The 23,865-nt window shown below is 42.1% G+C and overlaps 1 protein-coding gene across 2 annotated transcripts; it reads left to right on the top strand.

The window, feature by feature from the left end:
- The first annotated feature begins 171 nt into the window (after window positions 1-171).
- On the top strand, window positions 172-23,151 carry FAM114A2 (family with sequence similarity 114 member A2). 2 transcript variants are annotated; one of them, XM_063120906.1, is made up of 14 exons: window positions 172-251; window positions 4,799-5,007; window positions 7,897-7,996; window positions 8,849-8,944; window positions 10,340-10,452; window positions 11,763-11,897; window positions 12,086-12,244; window positions 12,734-12,857; window positions 15,003-15,082; window positions 16,875-17,003; window positions 17,159-17,298; window positions 19,849-19,921; window positions 21,460-21,513; window positions 22,178-23,151. In XM_063120906.1, the coding sequence occupies exons 2-14, from the start codon at window positions 4,813-4,815 to the stop codon at window positions 22,277-22,279; spliced, it is 1,500 nt and encodes a 499-aa protein (XP_062976976.1). In that variant the 5' UTR covers window positions 172-251; window positions 4,799-4,812; the 3' UTR covers window positions 22,280-23,151. The 2 variants fall into 2 exon arrangements, with proteins under 2 accessions (XP_062976976.1, XP_062976975.1); XM_063120905.1 differs by having other exon boundaries at window positions 177-306.
- Window positions 23,152-23,865: the final 714 nt, after the last annotated feature.

The raw sequence follows: 23,865 nt of genomic DNA, 5'->3' as shown, positions 1-23,865 counted from the left end.
CCCAGCGGTAGGGCCTTTGCGCATGCGCAGCGTTCGCTGAGCGAAAGAGAGAAGCGACGCGACTTCCGTTCTCTGGGGTGTTTTTTCCGGGTTGATGCCGCTCTCCCCGGTCATCTCTATGGTGTGGAGGAACGGCCGATTGTGCTTGCTAGGGGCGGGTATGTTGACGGGTGCGGAGACGTGGCCGTGACTCTTCGTGACTTGAGGCTGTGTTGAAAAGGAGAAGGCCTGGCTGGAACCCGCCCCTGCAGGTGAGAAGAAGAGGCCTGTTAGACCCCGAGTTGTGTGCGGTTGCTCGTTTTATATGTAAGTTACACACTTGTTACTTTTTCCCCCTGTCTGTGCTGCATTGCTCTGGGGAGTGATATTTATTCAAAATCTTTAGAAAGTTGTTGTGTGGGGAGCGATACGCTGTTAGCCCTCCCCCCCCCCCAAGTTAAAATGTATGCCAAGGGATGGGGTTAAAGCTTCCCCGTCAGGATGAGCAGTCGCTCTGTTGAGGTGCATCCCCGGTGCCCCACCCAGGCTGTTTGCCCAACTCTGGAGGCTGTGAACTGGGGTACTGACTGAGCATCTTTTCGGATGAAGCAGCGAGAGCTCTTGTCAGTCGCTGCTGCCCCTGTTTACGGATTTCCCGATGTTTCTTGCATTTAGCTCTCTTTCCCGCCCCCCTTCAAGCTGCTCCATAAAACGCAGCTGCAATGGATGCTTCTTATTATGGAGAAAGTAGCCCTAGCGCAACTTGGCCTGTTATTTAAATTTGGGTTGAACTCCAGTAGTCTGAATCCAGACCGGTGTCTTCTTTTCTTCCTTACTGAATGACTGTTGCCCTGGATAAAATAAACGTGTTTAAGTAAAGTCCTAGTTGAATACTTCTTGAAAAGTTGTATTTTGATAGCTTCTTCACTAGTAGCTCAACTCATCTCCACTGCATCTGGCTATTTCCTCTACCTTCTTTCTGTAAGTTCTCTGAGCTTGAGGATGCATCTCTCCAGGGTTCCTTGGACACAGCACACTGAAGTCATTCAACAAAATTAAGCAGTAACAAATACTTTCAGGGGTAGCTGCAGTGTGTTGTGCCAGGTAGGAGTGTTGGAAGGAAAAGCAGAAGAAAAGGACTGTTGAGGGATAGTCAAGGTCATTTGTTATCTCAGATTTTAATAGAAGAAAAAGTTTATATTCTAAGAGCATCATCACACAGGGAAAATCATGTTTCCTTACCCTCACTTCTCCACACTTCCTCAATGTTCCTGGAGGGGAAAGAGGAAGTAAACAAAGACCATGTGGCCCATTCAGGGGCTGTTTTGATTGCACTACTTTTACTGCACACAGCAGGAGATGGAGGCATATTCCATTTTTTTAAAAAGTTGGATTAAAAGGGGTCTTTTTTGCGATGGAAAAATGAGCAAAAGGAGTGGGATGTGCTCACATCCATAAGTGGGCAGTAACGAGTGTGTGATAAAACGCTTGTATGATGAACATCTAAGCTGATCCCTGTACGTTGGCTGCAAAATGCACTGGGAAATAGATGACAATGATTTTAAAGAGATTTATAGTCCTCCTTTCAGGGGAAACCCTCCCAAGGTAGCATACTAAGTTGAAAATCTAAAACACAATCAGACAGTGATAAAATGATATAACTTAAAAAATGTTCTGAAACATAGAGCATCCCAATTGGAGTGGGTGGGATAGGGTGGAAATCTCATTTATAAAAATATAATAAATAAATTTATATATTTATAAATTTATATAAATAAATAATAATAATGATAAATGCTCACATGGAAGCTTCAGTCCATTGTCTATGTCTCTGTAAATCAAGGTTTCTCAGAACTTTAGTACCCTGGAGGCACAATATTTTTCTAGAATACAATTAGTGGACACCTCATTTTCACACTTAAAAAGATACACATGTACTGACCAGCTTTGCACGATCACAGAGCCACAATGGTTGTTGTAGGGTTCTGAAGTGGCTTGTTCACCATGACATGCACAACAGGGGGAAATGTGTGACTGGCATCTGTGGTGGGGGAAATAAGCCAATTTTTCCCACCATGATCATGCAAGTAGGCCCATCATCTTGATCAGTTTGCAGAACAATCGGCTGGCATCTTCCTTCAGTGGCAATGTATCACTGCCAATGTTACTTCTTGGTGTCTGGTGTCCTTTTTGCTTCTGATGGTGACTGGACAATGCTGGCATTCTCCCCCCCCCCCCCCTCCACCTGTCATGTGTAGCATGGGTTGCATCAGGGAGTCTTGGTGTGACTCCCCCTTGGGAAGATGTCATTGTCGTGGAGAGGAAGAATCAAAGCTGTACAGCAGCCACTGTACGGGCCTCAATGCTCCAAGGGTCATAGAGTAGTCGTTTTATTATTTATTCACTTAGACTATTTATACTTAAAATATTTATACCTTTTATTTCCTCATATAGTTATTTTTCTGTGGGATTTTTTTGTTTCAGAAGTTCATTAGAAACAATGAATGGATGTGAGTTGCAAATACAGTATTAGGCAAGTTTGGCAGTAATTAATGTTTTTCAGGTGGTTATCCGTAGAACCAAGTATGTGAGAGGACACATATATGACACTGAAATACATATATGCCTCAGTGTGAAATGGGACTAATAAGTAGTGAAGCCAACAACCTCAGTGGAGGAGAGTTGAGCTCTGTTGAAATAGATGAGTGGTTGTCAGTATATCATGCTCATTTTGTTAGGTTGTTATAATTAATAAGTGCAGTTTTCTCTAACCTTGTGCCTGCCAGATGTGTTGGACCACAATTACCAACATCCCCAGACAGCCATACTGACTGAAGGGTGCTGGGAATTGTAGTCCAACATATCTCAAGGGCACCAGATTGGGGTAGGCTGAATTAATGTATCAACAGTTTTCAGTACATTTGCTCCTTTCTTACGTTTAAGCAAGCAATTGGCTTTAATTTTTTTTTACAAGGATTCCAATAAATATGTCTACATAACACTTAAATCATATTAAGTGTGCTTTAATCCCCCCCCCCCCCCTCAACCTTTCAGGTCAAATTCTTGTGCACAGGGGAAAAGATAATATGGAATACTTCATTTGACTTCGTTGTTTATTTTACTTGTATTTAGAAAGCATGCCAAATTCGATCACTGTCTAGTGATTTACTGAGGCAAATTGAACATTTTCTGATGCATATGACCCTAAGCAAATTAGCACAATTTCATCAGAAAATTTTCCAACTCAAACTTTTCCAGAAAACTCATGTCACTGATGCAGGCAGTGTAGCAATTTAAAAATAGTGGAAGGCCAACCTGGAGGGGAAAGATGAACCTCCATATATAAGAACACCTACAGTCTGGATGTGGCAAAAGAGAAAGCCTTATCTCAAACAAATAGAGCAGTATTCCTTAGGTGATCTTAATAAGCAGGCAGGCCCATGTGGGAAAAAAGAGGAATCTGTTAGATACCCTGGTCCTAAACTATATAGGGCTTTAAAGGTCATAATGACCACTTTGAATTGGGGCTGAAAACAGTTAGGGAGACAATGCAGTTGTTTCAACAATGGGATGTCATGCTCTCCGTATCCTGTTCCAGTTAACAAATTGGCTGTTCCTAGCTGAAGCTTTTTGCAAATGTACAGGGCAGCCCCACATATAGTCCAGTCATGATGTAACTAAGGCATTTGTCACGCCTAGATATGCCTTCTCCAAAAACGGATGTAATTGTCACAGCAGCAAACTGGGCCAAGGCATCTTTGGCCATAGCTGTACTGGGGCCTCAAGAGTCAAAGTTGAGGCCAAAAGATGTGGAAGTTCCCAATTTTTTCGGACCAGTGGACACATTTGGAGTTTTGAGAGAATGTTGTGTGTACTCTCACACAAAATAGCAGCCAGGGTGGCCATGGCCAGTCACAAAATACCAGAAAGGAAAACCGGTGAGGCTAAAAGAAAAGTAACTTGCCCAAGGACCTAGGTACAAGGCAGAGGTAGGATCTGAGTTCCAAAATGAAAACAAGCTCTTGAACCCATCGCTCAGGAACAAGTAGGTTGGCCAAGAAACTGAACCCAAGGCAGAGGTGGGGGTCTGCGCCACAAACACCAAATCCCACATTTGCCCCCACAAAGCACAATATATCCATTTCATGGAAAGCAAACTGGTGATGCTCAGAGGCACCACTGACACCAAAGAAGCCCAGTCAAAATGTGTGTGTGTGCGTGTGTGTGCGTGCGCACCCGCACCCACACAACACCCAGAGAAACCAGGAAAAAACACACCATACCAAAACAAAACCAGATAACAAATATGTACACATGCACACACACCAAAAACCTAGGCCAAAGACACACCTCACTCCCTGCCACCCACAGCATACCTTTATTTATTTTTTCTGGGTTGCTGGCATGCTTCAAAAAAAAGCTCAGGCTACAGCCATCACCATTTTTATTTTCTAAGAATTCCTCGGGGGCCCAGTTGCATTTTTGGAAATAAAGAAGACACTAGAGGCTGGTGCTTTTGCTTTGCAGCGTGCCAACTTAAAGATTTTTTTTTAAAAAAAATTTTTTTAGGACAGGCAGGGAGCCTTGCAGGCTCCAACGGAGATATCCATGGATACCACATTAAGGTCCACAAGCATAAATGTTCATGTTACTCTTCAGCTTTTGTGGCACAGAGTTCAGGAATTGACACCCTATGGATGCTGTATTGGATGGTTTTATTTATGTTTCCTTTGAGATTATTTGTATTTCAATTAAAACACATCTGCCGTAGACGCACAATTAACATGTTTTATAAATTTATAATTCTTTATATATCTAGGATATGCTCCAGTCATGTCCCAAAAGGATAGTGAACCCTTGAAAGAAGATGCATGTGAACCCGAAGAAAATAATCAGAAGACAGAAGAGGCTGACACCACTGAGACTAATGGAGTGGAAGCTGAGCCTGTGGCTATGACACGGAAAAGACCTGAAGCCAAAACCACTGAGCCCGCTAAGTCACAAGAGCTACTGGGCCAGAATGTGCAGGTATTTGTGCTAAACCTGTTATCAGTAAATTGCAGTTTACCCCCCAGTGTTCACACTTTCAGTGTTGTACCCTTCATGGCAAGACTTTGAGACTGAGAAAGTCCCTTTAAATGTAAGATCCAGGTGTATCTGTGTTTTCCAACTGTTCTGTACATGGGAGTGTATAATGCATCCCTAATATTTATAATCTTCGAACTATTTGGATCGTGGAGAAGCAAGAGACAAAACAGGCAACTTTCTCCATGTAAATTTGTCCTGTATTTCACTGTTGGATTTTATTTATCTAAACGTGTGTGTGCTGCTTTTTAGGGAGAACCTTCTCAAGGCGACCCCTGTTTCTGGGGCAGAGCTCATGTTGACTGTGCTCCAGAGGTGGCCAGTTCTTTGTTTGGAAACAGCAGATGAACCAGGGTGGGAGGAGGGTGCCCTGTTTCCTGACCCGAGAGAGCAGACACATACTCAGTTTCCTGAATGGGAACTGCTGGCATCATTTGTTTGGTGACCTACATCATTTTGGGTGGACATTGTCTTCTGTAGTCAGCAAGAGAGAGAGAGTGCTGGAAGGCGGTAGCATACGCACTGCTTCTATAATATGCTTTAAGTGGAGCTGTTTTAATGATGGTCTTGGAAATACCAGCTAGTGCAGAACCCCCGCAGGCATCTCTATTAGAAGTGGGACCCTGAGAATACATTACAACTATCCTCCAGGAGTTCACTGATCTTCCTGGCACACTTCAAAGCGCTTGTTTTAACCTATAATGCCTTAAAAAAACACAGATGCTGCCCTTCCTTAAAAATGCACTCCTGTACGTGTCTTCTCAGAAGTCTCAAAGTGTATGTATTACTTCTGTGTATGTATGCGTGTAGGATTGCAGCCAGACCCTGCTTTTGTGCTTTGATGTTGCTTCACCATAAGGTTTCTACCTACCTTGCTTGTGTTTGTTTATTTTTATTCACTATATTTCTATACTGCCCAATAGCTAAAGCTTTCTGGGCAGTTCACAAAAGATAATGTCTCCCCCCCCCTAAAAAAATGCCACATGATAAAATATAAAACTTCTAGAAGTTTTAAAACAGAATAAAACCAGAGTAAAAGCCAGCAGCAGTGTAAAGATCTACAAACACAGCAACACATTAAAAAAAAAAACCTGGAGGACTAAATAGCCTGGGAAAATAAGTAGGTCTTCACCTGGTGCTGGAGAAAGCACAATGAAGGCATCAGGCAATCTCTGGGAAGGGTTTTCTACAACTAGGGTGCCACAACTGAAAAGACCCTGCCCTTAGTAGCCACTCAACTCATTTGGATGTGAGGGCAACAAGTCATGGGTTAATTAATCCACGATTTGCTGTGGCATGTGCTGGGCACATCCCACAACGTTTTTGAATATTCAACTGCCAATTGGGGCTTGTTACGGTGACATCCAAACCCAGACATTACTACAGTGTAGGTTAACTGGGGGTTGTTTAATGCTCAATTAACCTATAGAGTCCAGGTTTGGATGTCACAGAGCAACCGCTGATCTTCCCAATCGGAGGCTGAATATTCAAAATCTCCCTAGAACACAGTATTTGCTGCCATTACATGCGAGCCAGTCCAGTGCACTCCTTTATCTTTGCTATCTGTCTGCACTTCACCCTTCTATCTGTTTTACGATTTTAATTGGTGTATATAACTTTAAGCAATGTCTGACAGAAACAGTGGCACACAATCAGTGCTAATATACAAACAGCAAGGGATTGTGAAGAAGTGTTAAGTGGGTTCCGCTTGTGCAATGGAATCGGCAGGAGGGGTCGCTTGCGGAAGTGAATCAGTGGGGCATAACAGTACCCCGTTGGATATTGCCCACAGATGGCACTCTGTCCTTTCTGGAGACTCAGAGTTTTGAGTCTGAATGTTTTCCAATTACAGGTATACGTTTTATTTTCATTGTTTGTCTTGCTGATATTGCAATTGAATCAATCATTTCAATATGGCTGTCCTCTAACTCATTCTTGAATCAGATTCCAGGAAAAATGAAAAAAAATAATATGTTACCAAATCCTATGTGATTAAAAAAAAATCTAAATTCTTTGAGAATATTTAATGAATACCATTGCAAATGTTTATTTGGTATTGATTGCTAGTAGAGTAACTGCAAATTGTGTATTGCTTTTTGTTGGAGCTGCATGAGAACATAAGAGCCATATTGGATCAGACCAAGGGTCCATCTTGTCCAGTGTTCTGCTTCCTACCCATGTCCCCCAGCAACTGGTGCATATAGGCTTACTGCCTTTGATACTAGCTCTCCAATACCCCTACTGTTAATAGGCTGGTATAAATATATTTGGAATATAGCATTCTTAAACAAATGGACACATAAGAAATCAAAAGAAGAGCCAAATAGATTAGTTGAAAATGGAATTAATTTATAACTTTCTGTAATGATCAGTTTGAGGGTTATATAGTTTTGTGTGTGTATAAAAAAAATGATTGTACAGTTTTGGTTTGGTTCCTATTTTATAATTTTGTTTTTCGTTTCTTATATCATAATTTGAGTTGTTATTTAAATTTTTATACATCTTTTTCATATTAAGCGCAAAAGGCGTCTAACAGTAAAGTGTAAGATATTTAAATCGTAGCATAAAACAATTATAAGACAGGATTAGAAATATATTATTTTTGTTTCTATCTTGATTCTCGTGGCTGGAAATGAGTTTTAGGGTGCATTCCTAGGCATGGTTAGACAGAAAAAAGCCCTACAACTCCCAGCATAGCTGGCTGGGAAATGCTGGGAGATGTAGGGCATTTTTCTGCTAGATATGCATAGGATTGTGCCATTATTTAAAAAGGGCATCAGGTCTCAGGTATAATGGAGAGATTGGTCACCTCCTTTTCTTTTTCTCTTAAAGGCCTCCAGTTTCATCGAGGGGTCACGAACAGGATGGGGGTATTGGGGAAGCTGGGGGAAATCGTTCCTCTCAACTGCTTCTGCTACAGTGGCTACTGTAGGTAAGGCTTGCTAGCTATGTAATATATCTTGCAATTGAAATCATATAAATGCTCCACTCAATATTGCTTTTTTTTGCTTTTAAATGTTAATAGTGGCAAATGCAAGGAGAAATATAGAAGCAAAATAATATTCATTTATTATATTTATATACCGCCCCCATAGCAAGAGCTCTCTGGGCGGTTTACAGAAATTCTAAAATTGAGATAAAATAGAGTATACAAAATTTAAAATTCTAAAATGCAGAACGTACATACATAAAGCATTAAAACTGTTAAAAATAAACATGTGAGTGATTAAGATGTTCTGCCGTATGCCTGGGCAAAGAGGAAAGTCTTAACCTGGCGCCTGAAAGATAGCAGCGTTGGCGCCAGGCGAGCCTCATAAGGGAGATCGTTCCATAGTCTGGGGGCCACCACCAAAAAGGCCCTGTCCCTCGTTGCTACACTCCGAGCCTCTCTCGGAGTAGGCACCCGGAGGAGGACCTTAGATGTTGAACGTAGTGACCGGGTATATTCACGTCTGGAGAGGCATTTCGTCAGGTATTGTGGTCCCAAGCTGTGTAATCAGAGACTGATTAACAAATCATTCTAAAATGTGGGATAAACACACGTAGACCATGACATGCTCTTAAAAATGCATACCTTCTCTCTTAATCAGAGGAGCAAGGGATACATTTTATGTGAAATGAATATTAAGCTAATGGCTATTCTTTTGTAGGTTTATTTGTACTTTTTCCAAATGCAGCATACAGCCTTGAACAGTTCCACCATATCGACTTGGCCTCTGCTTGCTTGGTGAAGTAATTTATTTCCCCCCCCTTAGGACTAAAGTAATATCTCTGCTTTCTTTAGGTCATGGAATCTCAAACGTCATTGAAAAAGCAGAGACCTCCCTTGGGATCCCCAGCCCGAGTGAATTACCTTCGGAGACCAAAGATGCTATGGAAGGTCAGGTCTTACTAAAGATAAAAACAACTTGAAGTTGGCCACCTGTGGTTACTGTGAAGGATGGTGTTGTGTTAACAGTATTACTTCTTACTCAAGGGAATCTGTTGTATATTGCCAGAGAAGCTGGCTGCCCCACTGTCATTGCCTTACTTAGAAATAGTGAGACTTTTCATAAGTGTTGCTGCTGCCTTCTCGTTTTATCTGGGATTTATACACATTGCTCTCCCAGAGGAATGCAGCTGCAATCCATTCTGCTGCCCTCACCCAGCGAGGAGGTTTAGATGTATATGTAAATTCACACTGGCTTCTGGGCTGGGCTGGGGTGTCTGGGCAGCCTCTGCTGCCAATGGCTATTGGCTCCAATATAGATAAGAATGTAGATCTCTATAAAATTATTGGCTGTGCTACTAGTTTTTTTTTACAGTGGAAGGGATCTAGGGAAATGCACCACTAGATCCCTGGGAAAGTTAATGGAAGAACTGCTCTGGGTGCCCTTTCATTTGGAAGTGGTGGTGGTGGGGAAATACAGGCGATCGGGCCTTTTCATTCGTGGCCCCCCAGTTATGGAACACCCTCCACAGAGAGCTCTTCCCACAGTGCATAGTTAAATTATGAAACTCACTACCACAAGATGTAGTGAGGGCCACCAATTTGGATGGCTTTAAAAGGGGGTTGGATAAATTCCTGGAGGCAAAGGCTATCAAGGGCTACTAGCCCTGACAGTTGTGTGCTATCTCTAGTATTTGAGGCAATAAGCCTATGTGCACCATTTGCTGGGGAACATGGGCGGGAGGGTGCTGTTGCACCATGTCCTGCTTGTTCATCCCTGGCCGATGGCTGGTTGGCCACTGTGTGAACAGAGTGCTGGACTAGATGGACCCTTGGTCTGGTCCAGCAGGGCATGTCTTATGATTCTTGTGTTCCCACCCCCTGCTTTGTTATCTCCAGACAAATGCCTTTTGATTCTCTCAGATCTTTTAATCTTCATTCTGTTTCTGCTGCTATGTTGTGCTTTTAAGTAGTTTTATTGTCGTAGCGATATTTTTTAGATCTCGTGATGCCTGTCTTAGTCTCTGCTGCTTTTCATTGCTGTTTTAACTGGTTGTTTTTAACTGTGATGTTTAGATTTGACATATAGATTTTATTTGTATTTCAAGAGCCATTAGTTACAGAGCAACTAATATGTTTTGGAAATGAAATAAATGCTAGTTTTATATGCCCAAAGGGGCTTTGGACTGGTTTGAAACAGCAACTCCCATGGCAACGTGCCACAGTGTTGCTCTGAGCTGCCTATTTTAAACCACAGGACATCCAGTTTCTGTTTGCAGAGGAAATTTTTTTGTTGGGGAGCTGAAATTTTATAACGCTTAAATTCCACTGCCCCCTTCATTTCAGAAAACCAAAACCTTGAAGAAGGCAACAATGACAAAGGAGAGATTGAAAACCCCTCGCCTATTAGTGGTGCACTTGGAATGTTTTCTACCATCTCTGCTGCTGTTCAGAGCACAGTGAGTGAGACTGAAACGGATACATGAACACTGATGTCTTTTATTTTGAGTCCTGGGTAGCCTTTGTTCTGCTGTCTTCATCAAGTGGTCATTCAGTTATGGAGCCCCATGTACTATTTTTAACTATTAATAACTGAGTTGTTGGCTATGTGTAAGGAGCCTGTGATGTGTCTAGAGCCTGTTTGTCTTAGGGGAAAGTTTCCAATTAAAGAGTCTGAGGAGAAATAGACATTCTAGCTTTGAGATATGAAATCTGAAATGTAGGATGTCATTCTTTCATAGAAGACGATTTCCTGCTGTGTTTTAAGACCTGGGCACCAATTTATGTGAATTCCTCAATCTAGATTTGATGTTTAATTGGGTTGGAGTCAAAGAACCTGAGAGTACATGCATACAGTAGCAAAAGACATGTCATCTAGTAGTTTGTGGACTTTGCCAAGAGTTAGTGATGTGGTTGACCTTTGTAATGACTGAGTTCAGAATGCTGCTTTATGTGCAGGTATTTTGAGTTGTTGTTGTTATTATTTAATAGATGTATAGTGCCCCTTTTCAGGATAACAACCCCCATGAAGTGGATTATAACTTAGTTTAAAATACAAAATAAAACCCTAAAAAATATTTAGTATATAAATAATAAAAATAATAAAAAAGAAATATAACAAATAAGGTAACAGATAAAACCTTAGTTAAAGCACAGCATGTGAGAATTAAGTAAATGCAGAGTGGAATAAATAAGTCTTTAGAATTCACCCAAAGGCCAACAAAGAGAGGGGGGGTCGTATGTACTTCCTGGCATTCCAAACATGTAAGTCCACCACAGAAAGTAGCTCGGGCCTCCTTCAACCAGCAGATTTTCCCCAGCCCAGTTTACTTTCTTGATCCAGGAAATTTCCATCTCCCAGTGGCTGCTCATTTCTCTGTTCATTGGCGAAAGCATTCTTTGCCTATCCTATACCAATCTGAAACCAGACTAAACTTGGATCTTGCCATGTTCATAATACAAAACAAGAAACACAACTCACTCAGATTTGTCAGCTTCATACAGCATATAATGATATGCTTTTGAAAAAGGTTTTGTCTTGTTTGGGATTGTTCCACCAATAGAATAAAGGCTGTGCTCTTTCTTGTAACCTTTACCTATATCTTACTTTCTGGAGACAGTGATAAAAGCCCATTCTGCACTTTGAACCTTGGACTCCCAGAGCTTCCACCGTGTGTTCATGTCTCTGTCTTAAGTGAATGCCTTCTTCTTCAAGGCCAAGTCTTGACTTTCACTCCCCTTTCTTAAAATGTGCAAACCTGTTTTCTAGGGGAAAACGGTTATTACTGGAAGTTTGGATGCCTTAGAATTCATTGGTAAGAAGACTATGGATGTGATAGCTGAAGGTGACCCTGGATTTAAGAAAACAAAAGGTCTGATGAACAGAAATTCCACTCTTTCTCAGGTACTGGATCCCTTTAAGCTCCCATAACAACATGAATGGTTTCTTTCTGGGCTGTCAATAACAAACGTGTCGTCCATAGAATGGTTCACAGTAGAATTCCAAATATTCCAGACATGAACTTTTTCTTAGTATATTTCGGGGTTTTGTGTTTTTTTGGAGTTCTAATGTGTTAGCTTTTCCATTTGTAGGTCTTGCGAGAGGCAAAGGAGAGAGAAGAACAGCGGACAGCTACTGAGGTTTCCATGGCTACAGAGAAGAAAGCCCATTATGGGCTACTCTTTGATGAGTTTCAGGGCCTTTCTCATTTGGAAGCTTTAGAGATGCTTTCCAGAGAGAGTGAATCAAAGGTAATGGCCTTGAGCAATTTCCTTTTCCTTTTTTTTTTTTTTTTTTTGAACAATTGAAGAGGAGTAAGCATAGGTATCTATATAAACTCTGGGGGAAGAGTCCTTTTATAGATTCCACACAAGCACAAGTAAATGAAAACCAGTAAAAACAGGAAAAATGACATCCTGCCTTCTCCCGCTGTTTCTTTTGCCTTTGTGTCGTGTGTTTTAAATGAGAGTTTTCTCAATATTTGTTGCGCTGGCCAACTAGGCCCTTGATAGTTAAAAAAATCAATGACTATGTGAGATGTGGTGACTTCAATACTCTTATTCCCTCATGGAGGGGAAAGAGGGTATGCAAACGCTGTGTTCTCCTCTCAAAGAGAGAATTTCTTTCACTACGCATCCTATCATTAGTGCTGCTGCCTTACTTTTCACATCAATTGCAAAGCGTTTCTTTTTTGCTACCGAGTTTACGATTCTCTCTGTGGCTTTCTTTCTTTCAATCAGGTGAAGTCAGTTATAAGCGCTCTCTCTGGAGAGGAGTTAGATATTATAAAGGCAGAGTTGGAACAGCTCAAAGAAGCATTTTCGTTAGCGGAATTTTATGACGATGAAGAGGAAGAAAAGAAAGGTAATTACAAGAATTCCAGCTTACAAATGTAAAAGCAGACTTCTAAAATAATTGAATGGCAAGTTAATTCATTCTGCGGTAAGTGTGCTGCAGTACCACATGAAGGACAGTAGACTGATCATAAGAGCAGGCCTAGTGAGTCATATCAATTGTCCATCTAGGCATTTTTCCATTTCTGACAGTGTCCATTTCTCTCAAATCTTTGTGGGAAGTCCAGGACAGCACAGGACATTAATTGAGTACTCTATGTACTTCAGACTTTTTCAGGTGAATGCTTTTGGCAAGATTATATATGCCATCGACATCTTGGTCACTGGTATTCTTAGTTTCCATTCTTTGTTATGTTTGGGTCCTGCCCTTCCTTCAAGAGGCTTAGGGTTGCTCAGATTGAATACCCAGCCCTTACATCCAACCCTGCTTGAGCCAGGGGATTCTCAGACCTTACAGGACGTCCTCTTATGAAACAAGGGCCCAAACTGGCACCCTGTAATTCAAAGCATTAGACATATTTGAAGCACAGCTGACAATACATTTATTACTGTTTTCAGTATTCTTACAGTGTTTCGAACGGTCTCCTCAAAGTAGAGGTTGGCAACTATTTGGGTGACCCAACCAATCCAAAAGTCTATAGTGGTCAATCACTCTTTTGCTGAGCTAGTAAGGATTCAGACGGAAGTTTGGTGGGGGTCATAGCTCAGTGTAAGAGTGCATGTTTTGTATACAAAAGGTTCCAGATTCAATCCCTGGTTTCTTCAGTTATGGCTGGGAAAGGCCTTGTCTGAAATCCTGCCAGTCAGTATAGACAGTACTGAACTAGATGGGCTAATGGTTTGTTTTTGCACCAGTGGTGCAGCTTAGTAGTTTTAGACAGACCCTGGACTTCTTGGTCTTACAGAGGGCCCTGTTAAATGACTATGTGTTTTTGGTTGTGAAGCACGCAATTCACATTTATCTTCTCCCCGCCACTCGCCATTCCATGCTTTTCAATTGCTTCTCCATCCTTGATACGTTAGAGCAAAAACCAAAGTACAACCTGCCACCCAGCCCAGATTTTTAAAAAAGAAATGAAATGCTCGGACCATGTGCAGTTTCACATTTTAAAACTCACTGAAATAATAGCACCATCATGACTGCAAGAATAAAAAAGAGCTTGCTTTTGCTTCCCCAATGCTAGACACATTTACCGGGAATAAGCACCATTTTGTTGTAGAAAAGGATAACATATTTTAAGGAAAAATAATACAATGAGCAGCTGTCTCATATCCATGCCCCAGACTACAATTTTTTTTTTTAATTAGAAAGAAAGGATTCTGTGGTGACCACTATCTGCCCTAATGGGCCCCAGTATGTCATGATGGCCAAAGTGCTGGTGCTGCCTGATGGCCTCTGCCCCATCGTCATCATTGGCTCAGTTCAGACAACACGATAGTCAATGCAGTGTGAAAACTCCACTCAACAGTTGAGCTTTTAGGGGTCGCTCCCCACACAGCATATTCTAACTCCACTGTTGCCTGACTGTGGGCTACCATGGAGTTGAGTGAAATCCATTGCGAAGTTTGATTTATAGTTCCTCTGCCCTCTCTCCTCCCCTGGTCCTCCCTATGGTATCTCATCAGCCATTGCTGCAAAAAAATAATCCCGGCAGCTATCCTAGAGCGGCACTCCCTGCTTTCACCCCTCTTGCCAGGAATCTCTGTAGCCAATGGGAAAAGTCAACTCAATGCAACGGAAAACACCATGGAGCTCACCACATAACATGCAACAGGAACTCTCCTCTGCACAGCATAGATATTCAGCATGGAGTGTTTTCCAAAAAAAACGCTGTGGGGTGGAGTTTTCCCGCCAGATAATACATTTCTCAACGATGGTGTAAAAACTCAACCGTGGAGTTCTAAAACCACCATTGAGAAATGTGTTGTCTGAACTGAGCTATTATCATTTGCTAGGGCAGTGGGGATGCCCAAACCGACACCCTCTATTTCAAAGCATTAGGCATATTTGAAGCAGTGTTCCTCTGAAGAATGGAAAGAAGCAAGTGTGTGATTGCTCTGCAGCCATTCATGTGATATATTCGCAGAAATAGTAACAGGGTTTTCAGTGCATGATTACATAGAGCATTCAACATCGGTCTCCTGTTGCTTTCAGAAGACGAAGACTTTTCAAAGGAAGTAACAGATCTCTTTTCACAACTACGTGTCTCTACAAAGCCAGCCAAACTGACCCAAGTGAGTGAGTCTTTGTCTTGTCCTCTTTTTGGTGGTTGGGGTTATTTTTCTCCCTTTCCCATAATATTAGAACCCGGGATCATCCCATGAGGCTGATTGATGGGCGATTGAGAACAGATGAAAAGAAATATTCCTTCACACAGCACATAGTTAAACTATGAAATGTACAACTGCAAGATGTAGTGATGCCACCAATTTGGATGGCTTGGATACATTCCTGGAAGAGAAGGAATGGCTACTAGTGGCCATAAGTGGCTACTAGTCCTGATGGCTATGCGCAACCTCCAGTATCGGTGGCAGTTAGCTTATATACACCAGTTGTTGGGGAACATGGGATGGGGCTGTTGCTCCCATGTCCTGTTTGTGGATTCTTGGTCATCAGCTGGTTGGCCACTATGTGAACAGAGTGCTGGACTAGATGGACCCTTGGTCTGATCCAGCCTGGCTCGTCTATGGAGTTGTTCTTGCAGTGTCTTCTGGCTGTGAAATGTGAGGGGTGGCATTCCCTGTGATATATTTTCTCTACTTAATGGTATATGAAAACAATAGGAGGATTTTCCAAATTGGGACATCAGGTATTATAAACCTTCTATCTTTTAATAGGGCAAATTCTTCAGGCTGTTTCTGTGCTACTGGTCTGTCACTGCTTTTCAAAAGGGCCAGGTTTCTAAAGTTAAGTCCTGGATATTGGTTTACTGCCCCGTAGGCTTTATATGGTACAAATTTGAAAGCATGCAATGTCTACTAAGTGCACTAAATGCAATCTTCAATTAGAGGTGGTTTGTTCTGCTTCAAAGGAATAGATGAACACCATTTCCACACTCTTATTATTATTATTATTATTTATTTATATAGCACCATCAATGTACATGGTGCTGTACAGATAACACAGTAAATAGCCAGACACTCGCTTGTAGTTACTTGCATAGCAGTGGGTGGCACTGTTTTCCAAAGAAGTTTAAAAAGCCTCTTATTTATGGACCCGTTCTTATGGCAAAGCATATAATGATATTCACTGTTAGAGAGGAAACGGTTTTTAAGGAATTTACTTATTGAATGTTGTCACCCAGCCCATTGGTTCAAATGACAGTAACTCACATGCATGTGCGCATATATGTTTGCAGACGTAGAGAATAATTATTATATGATTATTGGGAGTGTGTTGATAGCTTACTGGGGAAAAGGAAATGGAATAGAGTGGTATGAATCCTGATCAGGGAGCTCTATCTGCTGCAAACATTTTATTGCAAGTCACACTTGTGCAAGCTGTTTTCCGGTGTTTTACCCCACTCTGGCGTGACTAAAAATCTGTGATGGGGCCATGCCAAAAGAAGCAGGCTTGAATCTTGATGGCTGGAGATGTGAAGGGGAGGGAACAGGTTGGTGCCCAAGAGAACTCCCCTTCACTTCTTCATAATGAGGAGTCCTCATTGTCTTCTATGGGGAAAGTTTTGCAATGGGGACAGTTGCTTGCCTGCCCCCTCCTCATGGGTATGGGATTTGCTTGAAGTTTTGTCAGAAGCAGTCTTAATGCTTCTGAAAGATTTCAACTGTGGCTTTAGTCAAATCTCTAGGGGAGGAGAATTCTTTATACAACGAAACTGCTTTCTTTGCAAATTCGTTGCGAAGTTCAGCATGCTTCCGACTCTAGTTCTGGTTCTTTTTCCCCAAATGGGGACGGTGTTCCTTCATTCCAAATGCGCTTGCACTTCTTCCAATGGCAGCATGAGTGGGGTCATCCTCCCTGTCATTTCAGCAATGTGCTGATGTCTCTCTGCTTCCTCTTGGACAGGCAAGGAACTCTGCTCGTGAATTGGCTAAAAGCCTCAGCGTACAAACTGCGAAAGAAGAAAGGCTGCACGATGGAGACCAGCAAGTGGGCTTGGGCGATGCTGAACGAGACGATGAAAAAACTGTAGAGGTAGTAATTTTAACTAAAAGAATGTTGCAATGCAATCTAACTGTGGATGTGCTTAGATAATCTTGTGAAGCCTTTGGGATGGAATTGGCTGGGAAACTGATATAATGATATATTTTTAAGCCAGTAGACAAACACCTCTTTTCTAACCTCTGCAGGATATCCACACATTTGCAATCAGAAGCCTGGCTGAGTTGACAGCCTATTCCATTGAAGTGTTCCACAAAACTGCAGCTTTGGTTCTTCATGGTCAGAAAGAAGAGGTGTTGGCCATAGACAGAGCCAGAGCCCTTTCACAGTAAGTCTGATCGCTCCTGGCTACTCTGCCGTGTATGGTTAAGATGATAAAATTCTTATTGGCTTTGATGCAACTACACAATTTTATTTACCAATTCTGCAATTAACAAGAGACACATAATTTATTTATTTTAAACATTTGTATCCCACCCTATATCACTAGGATCTCAGGGTGACGTACAGATAAAATCATGCAATATAAAACAATAAATATATACAGCTAAAAACAAATTAAACCACTAATCAAGTTAAAACCAGTATATAATTTAAAAGCAGTAAAACAATTAAAACAGTTATTAGACCATACTATATCTGATGCGTAATCATGGAGCATGTTTCTCCTTTTCCCATCCGTCAAATGCAGCCTTGGAAGCTATGGTCTGGGGTGGGCGGCAGGGGTCAGGGGTGGACACAGGCTGCTTAATACTTCCATCTACAGCAGTGGAATTGAACCTCAGGCCTGTGGGCCAAATCTACCCTGTCTGGAGTCCCAGGGTTCCCCAGATGGCTACGCCCCCTTTCCCTGCCCCCCTCCCTGACTGTCGATTGTTGGGTGGTTTCCTGGCTTTTGCACGGGTCCCCCCCCCCCAATTCTAAAAGGTTGAAATGCTCCTCCTGAGGCTTAGCTACTGGCAGTAAGCGCTTAAGTTACATTATGCTGGTGTTTCTGGTGTCTTGGCCTGATCTCTTTTGCCTTCAGCTTCGCACATCACTGGAGAGCTGCTCTGAAATGGAATTCAACCCTGGGGGTTAAAAGAAGTTCAGCACCTCCCATCTACAGTGTGTGTTGCTAAGATCCCACACCAACTGCTTTTCGTCTTGCATAAACCTACAAGCCACTTGCTTTTCTGATCCTGATTATTCCTCCAGAAACAGGTTTCCCACTCCCTGTCCCATTGCTGGGTTCAAATACGTAGTTGAAACCCTAGAGATATAATTTATTTATTTATTTATTTATGGATTTTTATGCCGCCATTCAGCCAAAAAAGGCTGTCACGGCGGCTTACAAAAGTATTTCTTGACAGATATAAACACTATTGTTTGTGTGTGTGGTGGTGGTGGGGATGTGGAGCAGAAGAGTGGTGGGCAGGGAAGTACCCAAGCGGCCACTACCATTTTTCAGGTCCCAAGTGCCCCTCTGAAAACTTCTTTAGTTTTTCCAGTTATTAAAAAAATAAAAAACAAAAACACATCAGAGTAATGTTACTCGTGTCTGCATTTAATGTTTAATTTGCCCTTCATTTCACATGTGGTAATGGTCAGCCCCAAGAGGTCTAGTCAGTATGCCACAGGAGTCAAATATGTGATTTTAACGTACTCCTCAGAATATTCTGTTGTGGGAGTTGAGCAGCAGTTGATGGGGGAAGAGTTCCTTGAATGGAAAACGTTTGAAAATGCTAATGTTTTTAGGCACACAAGTGTGTTTTTGAAACAAACATTGGTACCGGTGTGAAATATCTACCTTGCACCTATTTCACACGGTACGTAGCCTCTGGGGCTGCTCCTAGTTCAATGGGAACGTGTAGACACGACATGTGGTCTGGTTTTCCCTTTGGCCATTCTGGATTTCCTTCCCTTCACCTCAGAAATGGAGGGGGAAGGGGGTTAAAAAGTACCCAGTTCTTTCTCTTCCTGCCCAACCCCTTTTTCTTAAGCTGTCTCCTCTTCGGCCTCCCACTTAACTCTGCAATACATTTTGCTGCAACCAGCATAGTCTTGCAAGAGTTTTCCCGTCTCTCTTAAGACCTCCAGTACTTCCTGCAGGTGAGGTTGTGGCCCCTCTGCTGTGGTGACCAGACTACTTATGGCTCATTCTGCTGCTTGCTCTTGCCTCTGGGGGATTGCAAGGCTCCTTAAAGAGGCCATGTACATGTTTATGGTCGTCCGAACCGGCTCCCTGTGAGTAGCCATGTGTGTCAAGAAAAGAAACACGCCTGTGGTGGTTTGAAAGGAACTTTACTTTAGGGATAAGTAACTTTCCATCCTAGGCTAGGATGGCTCAGGTCAGCCATGTGTTTAGCATCCCATGAGGCAGGGAACAAGAAGAAGAAGGAAGTGGAGGGAGGAGACAGGAAAGGGAAAAGCAAGCATTTTTTTATTTATTACATTTATATACCGCCCCACAGCTGAAGCTCTTTGGGCGGTTCACAAAAGTTTAAACAGTAAACAAAGTATACAAAATTTAAAAACATCAGAAACATAAAAACAACAGTATAAAAACAACAGTATCCCCTCCCACCTTGTTCAGGTGCACATTAACCCTTTAACTCCAGGTGGATGACATTGGCAAATGACCTTTGGAGTGACTCCCTGAGGGAGTTAAGGGACAGTACATGCAAATTATTCAAGATATTCCATCTGCCATCTGTCTTTTGTTGACACACATTTTGTCAGCTTGCAGATGGTTGTTCCCTTAATTTCTTTTTACCAAAAAACAGAAATAAATTCTACATCAACTCACTTGTTTTAATGAACAACGATTGAACAACACTGAATAAAGGAGGAAAATTTCTCTAACAAGTTGTATTTACTATGCTGTGTTCTTTTCTAGAATGACCGTTGTCCTGTGTAAAGAACTGTCATCTCTTTCTAAAGACTTTGCTACCTGCTTAACAGCTGTAGGGGTAAGATGTCAAGTTTGAAAGGCTTGTTTTGTGAAAACAGAAGGATGCAATTGCCTGCAAAAGTAGCCTTGTTTTGTTCTGTTTTGCTAGTTTATTTCAAATGAGAGTATCCTATGGTCCTTTGTGGCTGTAGCAAATAATACAGTATCAGGGCTGTGCATTGCCTTGGGCCAAGGCAGGCTGATTCGGCCTGCCTTGACTCGGTTCCGGCTCAGCCCAAGGTGCCCCGAAGCCAATTGTCTCTGAAGCTTCGGGTCACCTTGGGCCGACTCGGAGCGGCACCGGGTGGGCCTTACCTGCCACCTCCGTCGCCGGTAAAAATAACCATGCCGCACGTGATTTTAAGATATTGCAGGGCCACAAACTAAAATGGCCGTAGAGGTACTACTAACTCAGGAAAGGAACCTCTCGTGCAAGCACTGAGTCATTGCTGACTCTTGGAGGGACGCCAGCTTTCGCTGACGTTTTCTTGGCAGGCCTTATAGCGGGGTGGTTTGCCGTTGCCTTCCCCGGCCATTATTACCTTTCCCACAGCTAGCTGGGTACTCATTTTACCGACCTCGGGAGGATGGAAGGCTGAGTCAACCTGAGCTGGCTGCCTGAAACCAGCTTCCACTGGGATCGAATTCAGGCCATGGGGAGAGTTTCGGCTGCAGAAACTGCTGCTTTACTGCTCTGCGCCACACAAGACTCTCACTAACTCAGAGGCCCCGCGATATCTTAAAATCACACATGGCCTGGTGTTTTTTTACTTGCATCGCCAGTGACGGAAGCTGGCAGAAGTGAGGTGGTGGCAGGTAAGTGGGGAAAGGGAGGCTTTTCTGGGTGCTGGCTGCACAGCCGGTACCTAGAAAAGTCCGAGTCGCCTTGGAGGTCCCGAATCTTGTCTCAACTTCAGCGCTGAGGTGAGTCGGGCAGCCCCGAGGTGGATTGGGGCTGCTTCGGGGGCTCCGAACCAGCCTCTGAGGTGGATTGGGGGGTCCCTTCACAGCCCTATACAATATTATATTTCACTTTCCCCTTCCCTTATTGGAGCTTTCTATTTAAAAAGAAAAGAAGGAATTATTCTTTTGCATTCTGATGTTTAGCGACAACTGTTTGCTAGACTTGAGCATTTTTCACCTGACCAGCTAGAGGTGCCTTCTTGGTGAGGGCTTTCCCCCCCTCCTGCATCCTTTAGAAGCTCACATTGATGGCATATTATTAAGACAACTTTTTTTTTCTAGTAGCACCCTCAATAGCCTTTTGGTTCCTGTTGTCCTTTTCTCTCTCACTTACATGTAACTTGCATCTGATGTTCCTTTCCCCCTTTTTTAAAAACATCTCAGTTGAGGATCTGACTCCAGTGTGCATGCAGCCACGCTCTTGACATGGAATGCTTCTTCAGCGCTTCATGTTCAAAAAGTATGAGATGGATTCTCAACTGATAAAAATCAGTGGAACTATATTAAATCAGTTTTAGGACTGGATGTTGCATTTCTTTCAAGAATGTTTGTGCTCTGTTTTAAAATTCAACATAAAATATCTCTTAATTACAGGTGGAAGAGAAGGCAGATGTCCTTAACCCTTTAATCACTGGAGTATTTTTGGAGGTCAGTTGTAATACACTTGCACATTTTAGGTAGTGATGGAAAGTGGATCATTACTGCCTATGAATTTGTCTGAAATGGCTGACTTTTGACTGCACGTGAAGGGATAATTATACGCTGAGGGATCTGGCATGGTGTGGCCATTGTTATGCTGTGACAGATCCTGATTCATATTATATAATTGCAAACATATTTCTGAAATCTCACTACCAAAAGAGTAGTACTATGATGTGATTTCTCTATTGTGTTGGTTGGATAAAAGGTAGAGGAAAGGACATTAAGAAATTTTCATAGCTACACACTTGGACTATATGAGGTTGTGCTATAAAACTTTATAAACTTGGCACAAACTCTCACAAGCTTTTAAGGTACTTCTCTGGATTGCACAAAAATATTGAAAGTATATGAACAATTTGTTTAAAAAACCCAAGGGGTGCTTGGGTACAGCTTTCAGTGAAGATGGGATGTAGGTTCTTGCAAGCCATATGGCTGTGCTCCAGTTCTTCCCCTTCCACACCTGTTGCTCTGTTGTGTCCCTTTAGTCCATTGGTCCATTCAGATGATCACTTTGGAGACGGATTGTGAGATGCTGAGGAAAAGCAAGCCCCTAGGATTAATGGGTACTCTATATGCCAAGCGTGACTGCCCTTCTTGTTCTTATTTATAGGCTTCAAACAGTGCCTCTTATATCCAAGATGCGTTCCAGTTGCTCCTGCCAGTTCTGCAGATCTCTCACATCCAGGCTCGGACAGAGTTAACACCGCAATAAATCAAATTTGACTGTACTGTGATAATTCCCTGGATCCACAAAACAATAAGAACATGTAATAAAGAGAAAAGTTTTGACTTCTAGTTGTTCACTGACCAGTGACAAGACACTGAATGGCCACGGTTAGCTGCCTAAGCGAAGAGGATTAACATATAGACAACGAAGAAAGTTCACTGTGTGCGTGTGGCTATGTTTCCATGCTGGGTAATGTTCTACCTACTTCTGCTCCCAGTGCTTTGGTGAGAAACTATGGCCTTTGAGACGAGGAGATTATTGAATAAAAGAAAGGGGTGGGGTTGTACAGCTGCACTGATGGAATCAGCTTCGAGGAATTATTGGAATTAGTAACTGTGTAGTTAAATGTACAGTATACACTATGAATGGTTATCTCAAGTTCATTACCTACCAAACTAGAATGAAGTTACTGCAAAAAGAAGATATGTGACACTGTCCTGGAATGATTTGCCTGTTGGGTCTAGTCTTCCTTTGGAGCTCAGGTCATTGAAGAAAATTCAGTAAGAGGATTGCTGAAATTGCACTCCTATGTGTAGTTGCTTGGGAACAAGTCCCATTAAACACAATGTGACTTGCTTTCAAGTAAAGATGCCTAAGTGTGTGTTTTGTTTGGGTTTTTTTTTTTTAAAAAAAGAGATGAAATTAAAGGCCTGCTTGACATTGCAGTTCTCCTGGCCTTGTCTGTCTGTCAATGAAAGCTTGGTGATTAGAGATAAATTAGGAATTCTAAAAAAAAAGAGAACCCTTTCAAATGACAATATTTCCCACATGAACAAATTCTGATGAACACATTTGTGTGGATAGGTCAGACCTGACCTGCCCAACCCGTTTTTCAGTGTCCTCACTCTCTAGCAGTAGCTGAGTAGCTGAAAGAGAGTTGATTCTATTTGAATAACTGATTTAGGATGTTTTTATATAGGTAACTAACATAGGGGAAGTGCACAGAGTAGATGCAGTGTCTTGTTCCGCTTAGTACTATTAAAAGTGGTTGAAAACGTTTGCTTTCTTCTGTGGAGGAAACTATTCAGGACTATGGGATCCATGATTGGACTCCAAGATTGAGATTTGCTACTTCATATGGACATTTCCCAAAACTTTCAGGACGCAACTACTCTTTCTGTTTTTATAGAATTGTTACTTTGCACAGTTTTTAATCTTGTACCACTATTGGTGGGCTGTGGTTTTTATTTTATTTTCCTCCGTATGCTTGAGATCTTAGTTTTCTTCAGGAGGACTTGTTCTATAACATTTTTTCACAACCAAGCAGCTTGCTGTGGTCACTGTGACTCCTGCTTCTTTTCATTATGTGCATCTTTTTATCATTTGTTTTTTTCCCCCCAACTGGAGAATGAAATTAATGCTTGAGCAGTAGGGTAAAACAGTTTGGATGGAGGCGGATTGCAGCTTTCTTTCTTTTTTTAACAAAGCGTGAACTTGCTACTGTCTTTATCAGGATGGGTTTGTTGTAATATTATAGCATCAATTCCAACCTTCAAACACTTTAGTTTTTAAATCTTGTCGTGGCTAAATCTGTCTACTTGCAAACTGTGTTGGAGCAACACATTCACAAA

The sequence above is a fragment of the Elgaria multicarinata genome, chromosome 3, assembly GCF_023053635.1.
Source record: "Elgaria multicarinata webbii isolate HBS135686 ecotype San Diego chromosome 3, rElgMul1.1.pri, whole genome shotgun sequence".
In the NCBI taxonomy this organism is placed as follows: domain Eukaryota; kingdom Metazoa; phylum Chordata; class Lepidosauria; order Squamata; family Anguidae; genus Elgaria; species Elgaria multicarinata.
This window is presented reverse-complemented; position numbering and strand designations above follow the sequence as displayed.

Excerpts from the sequence above, each read along its gene's own strand:
- FAM114A2 (XM_063120906.1), top strand. The coding sequence starts at position 4,813 with ATGTCCCAAAAGGATAGTGAACCCTTGAAAGAAGATGCATGTGAACCC. Across the intron at positions 5,008-7,896 it reads TACTGGGCCAGAATGTGCAG|GCCTCCAGTTTCATCGAGGG; the intron begins GTATTTGTGCTA and ends TTTCTCTTAAAG. Across the intron at positions 12,245-12,733 it reads CCAGAGAGAGTGAATCAAAG|GTGAAGTCAGTTATAAGCGC; the intron begins GTAATGGCCTTG and ends TCTTTCAATCAG.